This window comes from Barbatula barbatula (assembly GCF_947034865.1).
Source record: "Barbatula barbatula genome assembly, chromosome: 8".
Classification (NCBI taxonomy): domain Eukaryota; kingdom Metazoa; phylum Chordata; class Actinopteri; order Cypriniformes; family Nemacheilidae; genus Barbatula; species Barbatula barbatula.
Window position 1 is genome coordinate 12,701,005 of NC_136771.1, and position 13,353 is coordinate 12,714,357.

The window sequence follows — 13,353 nt, forward strand, 5'->3', positions numbered from 1 at the left end:
GTGTGTGACTGTTCCTGTCATTTTGAGATGCTCCCTGGGGCAGACTTCTAAATAAAAGTCATTTGGTTAAAACAAACAACCCCAAGGCCCTCAGGACATAGACCAGACATGTCTAACAGAGTGAGATTAGGAGGGCTCTGGAGAATTGTAGGTTGAGATACAAAATGTGCAGTCCTATTTCAATAAATCTCCAAAACCTGCAACTTGCATCTGTATCCTAGATGTGATTTTAAGGATCACTGGTTTACCTCGTAGAGGGATTTTGAGACATATTTGCTATGTGTCCTCTCTGTCAGTATTTATTTTATACACAAATGTTTATATATAACATCTTAAGAACCGTTTTGAATTACTGTATATTTTAAATTTGCCTTTTTGCCACATGACCCCGTTAATTTCGGACCGGTATGGTTCTTTTCAACCCCAATACAGTGAACGATTCTACGGAGCCCCTTTAGGAAGAAATATGAGAAATACATAAGAAATATTCTACATAAGAAATATTTTTACTTTTGCGTTCCCCTGAGAAACCTTTGCATTCTCTCGCAAACATGTGCTGTTGTCCTGATCCGTACATTAACAATGGAGCTGTTCATAGTAGATTCCCGGACCAATAACGTGTGAGCTAAACTTTATTATAATATAAATAACTCATAGTTCTTTAGACAAGGATCTACAACCTAGTCTTCCTCAAAAACGAGAATATAAATTGAGCAAGTGACATGGACAAGTCCTAATGGACTGTCAGCAAAGTGACTGTAAACCTGAAAAGCGTCACAGCAAAAATAGTCATTAATAACTTGTTTTTTTTACTTGTGTTATGTAACAATGTTACACAGAGTGGTGTCACCAATTTTTTGCCATTTTGCAGACGATCCTTCTGTCTGCCACCTCAGATCAATACAAGGCTCGGTTTGTGGAAAATTGAGTTGTGGCTCTTTGTTTACGTTACATAGAATGAGCTAGTCTCAAAGTCTGCCAGCCCATTGGGACATTGAACATGAAGTGTTTTTCAGAATTCGCAGAATGTTTTGCGAGATATCATAAATATGTTTGCGAGAGAACGCAAAAGCTTTAAAAAAGAATTCTCTTCCCTCTCATACCATATTCTTTTCCACCACAATGTCCCTAAAAGGGCTCTGTACTATTCAAACCTAAGATTGGAATATTAAAGTAAGACATAAATGTACATACCATTATTGATAAGGACATGTAGAGGCAAACCTTTGGCTTTGTATCTCTGGACAAACTGCTGCACAGACATCAAAGAGGCCAAATCAAGGTACATGAACTCCACTGAAAACAAAAAGATTACAGAATCAGTATTTATTAAATGACACCTTAGACCAATGATGAAAGGAAACATAAGCACATGTCATGAACTTTCCAACATAATACAAGATGTCTGAGATTTTCATTTGATCGGTGGAAAAAAATCATTGTCCAGATTCGTATATCAGTCATAAAAGTATATACAACTACAGGGTTCCATGTCCAGGGCTCATGACCCAAAACGTTACATTAGTGAGCAAAAGCTATTCATATTTTGAGCTTATTTAGTCACTTTGGATGTAAACAAGAATATAACTGTTCTCACTCAAAATGGCAACATGCAGGCTCATCGAATCTCATTGGTTCTCTTGGTCACAAGACACGCAACATTTAAATTTAGGCATTTGGCAGACGCTTTTATCCAAAGCGACTTACATTGTATTATCCTATACATTTTACATAGGTATCTGCAATCCCCTGGGATCAAACCCACAACCTTGCGTTGTTAACACAATGCTCTTACCACTGAGCTACAGGAAAGCAACAACCAAAAAGATTCAAACCTTGAGATTCGTGTTCTCAACGAATGGTTCTTGTTGTCACAAAAAGACAGTACACTTGGGATGGTTTGATGGCGAGTAAAATATAGGCTAATTCAATTTTTTCTGTTTCTTTAATACCAAAGCAACTCCCCACAAATAAAACAAGTTGTCATATTTTAGGTGCTTGAATCTGTTAGAAGGTCAAATTCTCTCTTTTTTTGCACTTTATGCTGTAGCTCATTTGTTGACATTATTCTGCAGGTCTGTATGAGGCATGGGTCCAGTAAGTCTCTTTTTAAAGCATGCAAATTCTCAACCACACATGAGGTCAAAAAGACATTCACTTCTATTTGACATCACTAGGCAAAATTCTATCTGTCAGATAGATGGACAACTGCATTTGTGCCTTTCCACTGAGAGTCCGATGATACAAAAAGGTCAACGTTTGACCCTCTAGAGTTTATGCTGAACAGGACAGATTATATGTCTGAAGGGACTGCAAGGGGTCATTGATTCTCTTGAGAGTTTGGAAAATCTTTGATCATTGATCAATAACATTTGAATGCATTTTGCTTTAAGCATGATCCCTTTTGCTTCAGAAATCTGGAGTGTACCGAAGTGTAAACCAAAAACGTCACCATCTGCGATGGCATAGTTACAATAATTAAAAGTAACTGAAGTAGAAATGTATTGAATTTGCAGACCATTTGGTGTCTCTTAATCAATAAGTTCCATAGAGGTTTTGGACATTAAAAGTGACTTTCGTTTGTCTAAAGCCTGTCATGTTTCTTTGATGTAATGCAATTTAAACTCTTTTAAAATCAATATCTGCTCCATCTCGACAAAACAGACTTATATGGTCAACTAATCTAAATACAGTGATAGGTCTTCATATCATCCCATTTGTGGAAACAGAAGCTGTGGTTTTGCCCACTCATCAATTTTAATTATCTGTATCATTCATTCAGCCTGACGTCCCAAGTGAGAATTAGACCATTACACCGCTGCTGGGGTGGACAGCAAGAAACACACACAGGAGACTTACAACAAAAAATCCTGCTGTATGTGTTTTGGTAAACCTCTGAAATAAATATTGTAATGAGATAAAAAAGTCTTAATAACAGTGAAATACGTATTTGTTCATTTATATGGGCACACCTGACAGAAAATAAAGTTATATAAAGTGAACTAGTCTAAGTGTTGGCTTCTTTTGAGCGGGTTTGACTGGAGAAAAATGCATTGAGCAGGTGGACAAAATTTGGGCTTCTTATGAAATTAAAAACCCACCCAAGCAGCTTGCATTTTCTTCGCTTTTATTTAGTCAAGTTATTTCAAAACGTTCAAAACAATTTGTAGTCCAGTCATAAACACATTATTCCTTTCATTATTCCAGCCCTTATTGGTTCAGATTAACTGGGCCTTTTTGGTGCTTTTGGTCTTTTATTGCGCCAAAACCGAACTGAGTTTCATGGGTTGTTTTTAGCAATCATATTGGGGTAATCACTAAAATGCTAATACGTCCGTTTTCATTCCCGAAAGTCTTTTCTCTAAAATATGACCCTAAATGTACAACGGTTACATCAGTACACAATATCCCGCCATAAACAGACTGCTTTCCAACAAGATACTTTATAGTTATAGTTATTATTAAAATGTGAACACTCCTTTACTGGTTGATCTACTGGTTGATCAACTGGTTGGTCTTGGCAAGACTACAAACTTCATACACTTCATAGCCTACTACAGACATCATAGATTTTACATTAGACAATGTCTAATGTATATGCCTTAGAAACCCAAGAAACAGTATAAATATGAACAGATTGTCAAACAGCATTACTTTAGGGCCTGAGACTGAGCAGAAGCCGAACTCCGAACCCGTAAGCTCACGCTTAGAAAATCCAGCAGTTTGATAATGTGAATAAAAATTCTGATGTGTTTACTTCCATGAGCCCATGGGGCTTTCAGCTTATCAAAACGAGACACTACATTAAAATATTCCAGTCATATGCACATCATTTCTTCAATCAGCTTATGTCTTCATGTTATGCAAATCCTGGTATTTTGTTCATTTTCCCTCTTCCTGCATAATAATGAAAGGAAGCAAGGTCAACTATAACAAAGCAGTCACCTTCACCGTCCTTTCTAAACAGAGTCACCTAGAGTTGAATGTGGCCAGGGGCATATTTTAAGCATACAAACAGGCATTTGTGCAAAAACAACATCAGAAACAATAGCCGTACATTTAATGATGCTCCAATTTGCCCAATATTAACGCAAGACTCAAAATAATATATACAGTACAGACCGTTTCAGTGGCAACATTAACCAACGTGATGTGGCCCAAACTTACCTTCTAGTTGACCTCTGCAAAAAATAAATAACTGTTAAGTAGTCTTAAATTAATTAATATGAATTAATATTGACATAAATTTAATATAAAATAATTGTTACATTATTACCAAACACAGACGGAAGTTAACTTCGGGCCAGCATGTGTATCTAAAAAAACATCTATATGTATATTACTTTTATTTAGCTTAAAGTGATAGTTCACCCTAAAATGAAAATTCTGTCATCATTAACTCACCCTCAGATTGATAAACACAAAGGAAGATATTTGTGAGAATGTCAGTAACCGAGCAGATCTCTTCCACCATTGACTCCCATAGTATTTATTTTCCCTACAATGGCAGTAGATGGGAGATCTGCTCGGTTACTGCAGTTCCAAATATCTTCCCTTGTGTTTAGCAGAACAAAGACGTTTATACAGGTTTGGAACAATTTGAGGATGAGTAAATGATGACAGAATTCAAATTTTTTGGGCGAACTATACCAAAAGTTAGCTTGATATGCTCTCTCTATAGAAATCTGTTGAACTAATTTCCTTTCCTCTATTTCTTCTACATTTGTACACTATAGAAACATACAATTTCAAGTGCCTTGAAGAGGAACATTTGCTTTTAAGTGACGCTCTTCTGACCACAGATATGTTGTTTATTTTTTTCGAGAAACAATTCCCATACTGTACCTTTCACATATAATGAAGCCAACCTGATGCTTAAGGTGTCCTCATTTCTGAGGTACACTGTGATAAACAGCACCACTCCCATAAGGTTTATAGCCTGGCTGATTGAAATTGGTTGTATGGATGGAATGGCCTCTCCTCCCCTTATAGTGCTCTTGACCTGAATGCTATCAATCCATGAGATCAGCAGAGAATAAAATAATGAAGGGAAGGAGTGAGCGAAAAGACGAGGGGTGGATGCGAAAAACAGATGCAATGAGAAGAGATTCGCTTGGCAGTCGAGGCGCTGGATGTGGTATATAATACAATCTCGCCGCAGGTGATTATGTATTTATCACACCAACATAGAAAAATATTGTCTGTGTGGCCCTCCCATTACAATTACATACTACGTCAATGATTACTCGGAAGCAAAGGTCTTATACCAATAATAAAATGTGTAACTGAGTATCAGTTTCTTTCAGCTCTTTGGCACAGAATCAACCCTTCTACTGCCGAGTACTCAACCGCATAATTAAACTAATTATAGTTACACAATTACTGCAATTACCCACTACAAATACACTAATCGTCCAACGTCATTGTGACCGACAACCCTTCATTATGAAGCCTCTTACTCGTCCCCAAATAATAAAGCATTCTTGGACAACTCAACCAGACCAATGGTCTAGTTTCACTTTAGAATGCAGAAGTGTACCAGTTCTACATAGGCCTCAAGCTGACAGGACGTGGCACTGTGGAAACTTTAGTGTAAAAGAGCAACAGCACATCAGTTGTGTGGGACTATTTTGGCATGCAGCACTAACACAATAATAAAACACAATATATACAGTAAGATAATACATATATTAATAGATTATACTTTTTCTTATTTATTTAAAGATTGTCTAGTAAGTTAATAGACAGTGTTTAAGTGCAACCAACATGTTTATCATATGTTTAGTACAGTGACTTTGCATTATCAAATTACTGAGTGTGGTAAAGCCACAGTTTTGTTTTATGTTTATGTAATCTGCACTTTTGTTTCTGTGATTAATGACTTTCATGTTACACCAAGTTTATTTGCCAGTGTTTTATGTCATGACAATTATTGCATGATTACATGGCTAGAAATTGAACAAATCATCCAATATATTTGTATGATTGGGGTAGTTCTATAAAAATATGTCCATCAATTCATGCATCAACTAATATCATCTTAAACTTGACCTAAACTTTATGGTAAATCTGTCTTATATTGCGTTGGTTACCATGATTTATTGATTTTCTTGATGAAATAATAAAGATTTTAAGGTGCTTAAAAATAATCGCATATTAAATGTAAATCACAATATTGATAAAAGAAATTTGCAATTAGATTATTTTTCAAACTCGTTCAGCCCTAGTTAAAATGTAGTGTTTGGATGAATTTATTGGGGAGCTGACTGTTGTTGCGACTGAGTTGCAGTGGGCCGATTAATTTGGACTGAAGACACAGTTGATGGACCACAAGAGTTTCAGTGATCGCTTCCTAAATGAGAACAACAAGAGAGAGCACAATGGTACAAATTGTAACAGATAGTTAAAATGGATTATTGCATAGCTTAATTAAACTATCAGGGGAAATGTTCTTTATATAAAATATCAGGCTTTTATGAAACCGGGTAATAACTATAGCCCTACCAAGTTTCATGAGAGTGCTGTAAAAATCATTGACTTTCCCAGTTTCACCCATCACACACATTTTACAATGCCCCCGTGTACAAGGTCCATCATGAAATGATTTAATGAACCTGGCATGGGCGCACAAAGCCTAGATCTGAATCAGACCCAATTTAGAGAGGGACCTCTTCTGTTCCAATTAGGGATGTGCGATATTATGTTGTTTGCGATATACCGGTAGAAATTCTCCCCACGATATTAATTAGTCTTCCTGCAAAATCCTAGTTGATGACGTCGAGAACCGACACTCGTATAAATTCCCTTGAAGTAGCTCCGCTATTAGCTTTACTGAGCCGTAGACATGCCGGTAAGACAGAAAATTTCACAGCGCATTGTGAGTGCGATTGTCCCGTTTTAAAACAAAGAACTCGCGCTTCAGCAAGGCTGCCAGTGGCACTCCATTTGGAGGAGGAAAGCCCTGACAAATGTGGCCTCAACAATCAGATGAATTACACTTGTCCAGTTTCGTCAAGTGTCCGATCCTCCAAAAGATTACACATTGGAGTTCTGCCAACAGAAGCCCAAAACGATGGAGCGTCACGTGATTCATGGAGCCTTCAGATAGTTCCAGGAAGTTTCTTTTCAAATAATTTCTTTCTTTCATTTTTGTATTCATTAAATGGCTTTCGTCTTTAAATGGGTTAGAAGTTTACCTCAGTTGGTCTGCCCCATCCGTTACTAGTAACTTCCGGGAAATATTGAGAGCCTCCGTGAACCGCCATTGTTGTGAAAAAAATGTTCCATTGGAGCCAACGAAGTTTAAGTTTGGAGTAGCCAAAGAATGTTATAATGAGATACTTTTGGCACCAGTGGTAAAGTGCCAGATGGATGACACAGTGATTGGCATGCTGCCATTTTCAAGTACCAACAGAGATATTTCCCCCTCCTCCATCAATTAAAAAGCTGCCAGTAAATCAGACACGCACTTCTGTAAGGCCACTGATAGAGAAGGAGAGGGAGAAAATAATTTCTGTGTAAGGGACAGCACTGGCTGGGACGCCGAGTTTATCACTTGGTTTGGTGTCCAACAGGTTTGAAATGTGAGCGGAGGATGCAAATCGGGCAGTAAATCTTAGAAGGGATGATAAGATTTATCTCTCTGTCGAGACAGGATGTGAGGGAATAGATCAATACAGAACAGAGATAAAGAGGACAACAGACTTGACTTTCCTTGGTGATGTCAGAATTGAATATGACATCAGCAAATTGAATGAGACCGTAAAATGATGATGGGTTTGTTGTTAGCATGTACACCTGCATCTTTTTCACAGAGATAAAAAAGTACATCTTGTCAACACAAAACAAGATTTAACATATACAGACAGGACATGTTGCATCAAATTATTTGTATGTCACACTTGCCTAACACCTAACTGCAACGATGACAAGCATATTTTAAGCCAATAAATAAGTGTGTAGACACCACCTTATTTGACAACAGGCAGATGTACGAACACCCTGTTCTGTATACACACGGATGTCTGCAATTTCATTTTTTACATCTTGTAAACAACTATTAAGAACCTTCCACACACAGTGTGTGTTTTCGTGCATATGTTGGGGCGTCTGCCTAATTACATCAGACGGTGGGGTGCTGTCACCCCTGGGACAATCTCTTAAGCAATCAGTTTACCAAACAATGATTCCGCTGGTAAGGATCCAACGGGTTCTGTGTAGGTTCTGACTGTGCTGACGTCTGTTGTTCACATTAGCTGCCAGCTGGACTTTCAACAGGTGCCAGACTATGACAATAAACTCTCACTGTGTTCATACAGAGTTTATAGAGAATTTGGAACAGCTTACATAAAATGCCATTTTTGGGCATTATAAACCTTCCATCTCGAAATGACAGAATATATTACCGGACATCATTAATGGACAACTTATTACTTGGGTTTATAACGTTCAGCTCAAAGGTAATAGGTTTGTTAATCATGTTACCTCTTCAAACATCTATGACCTTTTGTGATGGTGCAAAAGGGCTTGAAGGGAAAGTTCACCCCAAAATGAAAAAATTTTGTTCTAATTTACTCACCCTCATGTTGTTGCAAACCTGAACACAAAGGAAGCAAACCTGAACCTGAACACAAAGGAATTTATTAGGAGGAATGTCAGTAACCAAACATATCTCATCCCCCTTTTACTGCCATAATAGGGAAAATAAATACATTGGAGGTCAATGTGGGTTTACAATGGGGGTTTGGTTACTGACATTCTTCCAAATACAATTTTTGAAGCACACTTGTTAACATACAAAAGTACACATGCAAGAGAAAAGAAACAAGTATCAGCCTTTAAGAAGGGTCTGATTTCAGTTCTCACGGAATATACATAAATATCTTAAAGATTTGAATATCTTTTAGGAAGCAACCACAAAAAAATGAATGCTACACATTTCAAAGATTTTGAAAAAGGTCTGTAAACTTATGAGAAAATGGGTAAAAAAAGGCTGTGGCAACTTTACTTTTACTTTGTTTATTCAGAACAGTAACACATTCTATCGAGTTTGTTGCTTTCACTCAGAAAGCAAGCACTTCCAAAAAATCCACTGGAAATAGTATACATACAGTACAGGCACTTTTGGCATACTATTTCAATGCACCATGATTAAGAATGCACTAATCCTAATCCTTCAAACTATTTAGGACAGACATTATGTGATTTGGGATACACCCTCTCTGTGTAAAGCAGAAAATAAACAGGCAAACGGCTATTCAGTAGACACATAGCCTATATCACAATTCCCACATTGCACGGCCGAACAACTTCAGAAAATCCCAAGAACCCATGTCATTATGGCAGGCTCTATGACCACATCTAACATCTGACACAGACACTTTCTGAAAACCAAAACCGTAATGATAAGCCACAATGCCCCCCCCCTGTCGTGCCACAGACCCGGAGCCGCAGCAGCTGTGCTGTGCTGAGAAGGAGACAGGCTGAGTATGGGTGGAAAACAGCCTTGGGAAGATAGCTGTCCACCCATCCGGAGTGACTGAATCCATAACGCATTGACAGGGTGTATTGCTGCCTGCCACAGCTCTGCACGTCTGCCTTGTGCTGTCAGGGCACAAGAGAGGAGAGGGGATCAGTGTGGGACGAGTGTGTCTGCCAGCAGAGCTCTGCCCTGAATCAGTCACTCAGCACTATCTGTCTGAGACTGACACAATCTCTGGAGCCTCTCTAGTAAAGGGTCAGCGTGACCCGGTGATGAGCTCGGCCGGTGCCATTTTGGGTGGCTCAGTTCAATTGAGCTTGGGCACGTTCAAATCCTGCCATCAAACCTCAATTCCTATAATACTCTATTCACTGTCATCAGTAATCCTGTGATCAATTTCCTGCAATGTGGAACAGGAACATTTAAAGCCTCTGAGGTGTATTTTTGTTCCTATTGTAACAAAAATGGGCCATAACCCATTATTAGATTTTTGGCAGCAGCAGGTGGTATTAGGCAAGGAGGATTTTTATTCAAGTCAGCATGCGATTGGAGAAAATCTGTGTGGTTCAAGTTGAGATCACTGAAGACATTTTAAACGTGTACTAAAAGCAAACATTGTTGACATTTAGCTCATAGACATCCACTTAAAGCTTCAAAACTCCAATTGTGATTTTATGGGGTCATTCTCGCAATCCACTTTAGTTTAGTTCAAGTCAGCACGTATCATAGTGAAGCATCTGTTGACATATTACATGGGTCTTCAACCGGGGGTCCGCTGTGGAACTGCAAGGGGTCCGCTAATTACCATTTACTCACAGGCAACTTTTTGCGGACAAAAACATAAATTCAGGCAGCAGAAGCGATAGAAGAAACGTTACATCTGCATCATAAAAAAACGGTAGTACCTACATTCAAATAAGTACCTATGTCTTTCTTTCAAGACTGTAAGTTTAGAATCAGTGCATTTTCTGTCTCTCTTCCGATAAGTTCAGAGTATGCGTATGAATTGCATGAGTTGCATGCAAGTAAAGTGCATTCTCATATATTTCTGAACTTCTGTTCAAATCTGTTAAAGCTGTAAAGTGCTAATTTGACAGGCAAATGACAACACACCGCTTCTGCATTGTAAACTCTGACAAAACTATTTTAGGCTTCAAATCAATGAAACGCGCACTATGTACCCCAAATATAACACAGACTCATGGAATGTTACTCTCCTTAGTCTGATATTCTGCTCTGTAGAAAAAAGCTCATACATTTTGGTGTAGCATCCGCGACATTGCTGATCCACGAGAAAGACAACAGAGCTCAGAATTATAAAAGAGCGGCGTGTTCTGCAACACACAGAGAAGCAGACAAAAAATAATTAAACTTAATAAAACTACTTTCTTTTAAAACTAAATGCATAACGTCATCTGGACTGATTTCTTTCTCATCCAGAGATAACCTCTGCCTCCACTAGAATAGTCTTTTTCCATTAACCAGGGTCAATCATCTCATTGAAGCCTTTATAAAAACTAAGGTTCCAGACGTAAATGTTTAACTGTCCATCTCACACTAAAATGAAATTGTATGATGTTGCAAATCCCTTAAAATATCAAGCAATCTATATAAACAATAAAAAGAATACACAGAGAACGTTGTTTGTGCCACAATAACATGTATAATAGACCTAATGTAATGTCTTAACAAAATTGCTATGACAATAAGGGTTGATTCTATTTAAATAGCTCTTCATTTTTTATCTAAGGGGTCCTTGCCCCAAAAAACGTTCAAGACCCTTTGTTGAGCGAAAACATTGTCTGTAATGTTCAAGCACTAACTCTAACTATCTTCGAAAGGAAGAGATGCAGAAACTTCTTGCGCCTTCCCTGTTGCAGGAACTTGCGTTGTAACATTAAGGACCAGACCTCTGTTGGCCACTTCAAAGCCGAAGCTATTCTCTCAAATGCCTGAAAATAAGCTTCAACCTCTTTCTCACGAAAAGGTGGAACAATTACAATATTTTTCGCTACATTAAACGAAGTCGATTGAGCAAGAGAATCTGTTAACCCAGGTAGAGAGTCAACTGTAGATATCACCGGATCATTTGACACTAATGCAGCAGCTTCAGAATCAGAACTAGGCCCATCTTCGAAGGAACATTTTCTAGATCTTTTTGGATCTTCTCGATCAAACTCTAATTCTAACTGCTGCATTTTAACTTTCATCTCCGCATCAATACGATATAATTCCAGCTGATGTTGCAATTCATCCTTTCGTGCTTGAGCTCTGTCTTGCGTCTCGAACTGTAATCGAGCTAAACGTAATTTGAGACGCAAATCTCCATGATGTGGATGATGTGTCTCCATGATGTGTCAAAAGGCTTTTTAATGCCGCATCATTTAGACATATTATTCGCTTTTAGCAATAACCAGCCACATTTAGAATGTCCGATACACAGGAACATTAAAAAGTAAACATTGCACGCTGTAAATAACAAGGATGCTCAACTTCTGATGTTCCCTCTGTGAAATTCTAACATGAAATATCATGACAGATTATCATGAAATATGTCTTATCTTTGTCAGCTCAGTATATCTGGTTTTCCTCCTCTGTTAAAGTGGATGTGATGTCTAACCATCATTAGGTGATTTTAGCCGAGTAATGAGCAATCGTGTGTCATTATTACACTGGCTTAGAAAAGTACAATGATGGATCACGCTGTGTGCAAGCAAAGCTTCACACAAACACACGCAAAAGACAGCCCTTGCTTGTGCTAAACCCCAGCAGACTCATTTCTTGTTAACACGTCCACCATTATTGTTTTTTCCCGTCTGAATCAAGTCAATTCCACGATTTCAAAACTGCTATTTAAGGTTATGGCTTTGGATAACTGACCACGGAACAGAGAAGACAGCCTCCCTTCGGTGAATTATTTCTCAACGTCAATAGGGCAATGATGAAAGCTAGGAGTGAAAAATGATGGGCTTCTCACTTGGCAGTTCAAAATCTGACGGGGGAGGGGTGGATACCGCAGGGAAGTGAGCATGCCTTCTTCCAAACTGCCGCTACCAATATCACATCTGCATTACAATGAGGTGATGGTGCTACGAATAACATAATCATCAAACATCTCTCTCTGGTTTTCATCCGCCTGCTCTTATAGGTTGTTCCAGTATATGACATGGGTTTCAGCATGAGCAGACGAATTACGCGCCTGTTTCTCTGCAAGTGGTTACAGGTCATAATTTACAGAAGCCGTAAAGTGCCAAACAAAACAACATATCGCAAAACAAACAACAAATCTAAAAGCCAAAAAACGAATCCCAAATCACAATTACAAATTTGAAAACGCAACACCAAATCTGAAAACACATTAACAAACCATAAAGCGCAACAACAATTCCGGAAACAAAATAACAAATCAGAAAACACAACGACAAGTCAGAAAACACAACGACAAATCCGGAAACAAAATAACAAGTCAGAAAACACAACGACAAATCCGGAAACAAAATAACAAGTCAGAAAACACAACGACAAATCCGGAAACAAAATAACAATTCAGAAAACACAACGACAAGTCAGAAAACACAACGACAATTCGGTCAAACCGGAAAAGGTAGGTCTTTTGTGTGACCGAGTAGTTAATGCTGATTGGACGGAACCCCTGTCAATCAAGATAAACTGATCTTAATATCATGATATGTTAGAAGCATATCTAGAATCACGCCATATGAATGTCCTTCTTGAAAGTAGTGCTGAACAAACTCCATTATTTTCTATGAAAACACACACCTGACTGTTTATCTTGATTGACAGGGGTTCCGTCCAATCAGCAGTAACTACCCCGGTCACACAAAAGACCTACCTTTTCCGGTTTGACCGAA

The 13,353-nt window shown here is 38.2% G+C and overlaps 1 protein-coding gene across 3 annotated transcripts in view; it reads right to left on the reverse strand.

Annotated features, from left to right (window-relative positions):
- The window catches only part of dhrsx (dehydrogenase/reductase (SDR family) X-linked), a 31,998-nt gene that overhangs the window by 9,999 nt on the left and 8,646 nt on the right, over positions 1 to 13,353 (reverse strand). For 2 of the 3 annotated variants that reach the window (XM_079462110.1, XM_079462109.1), the window contains exon 4: positions 1,195 to 1,296. In XM_079462110.1, coding sequence (XP_079318236.1) covers positions 1,195 to 1,296 — 102 coding nt within the window. Of the gene's footprint in view, positions 1 to 1,194; positions 1,297 to 8,578; positions 8,624 to 13,353 lie in introns of all 3 variants that reach the window. The other variant, XM_079462108.1, reaches the window with a different exon arrangement.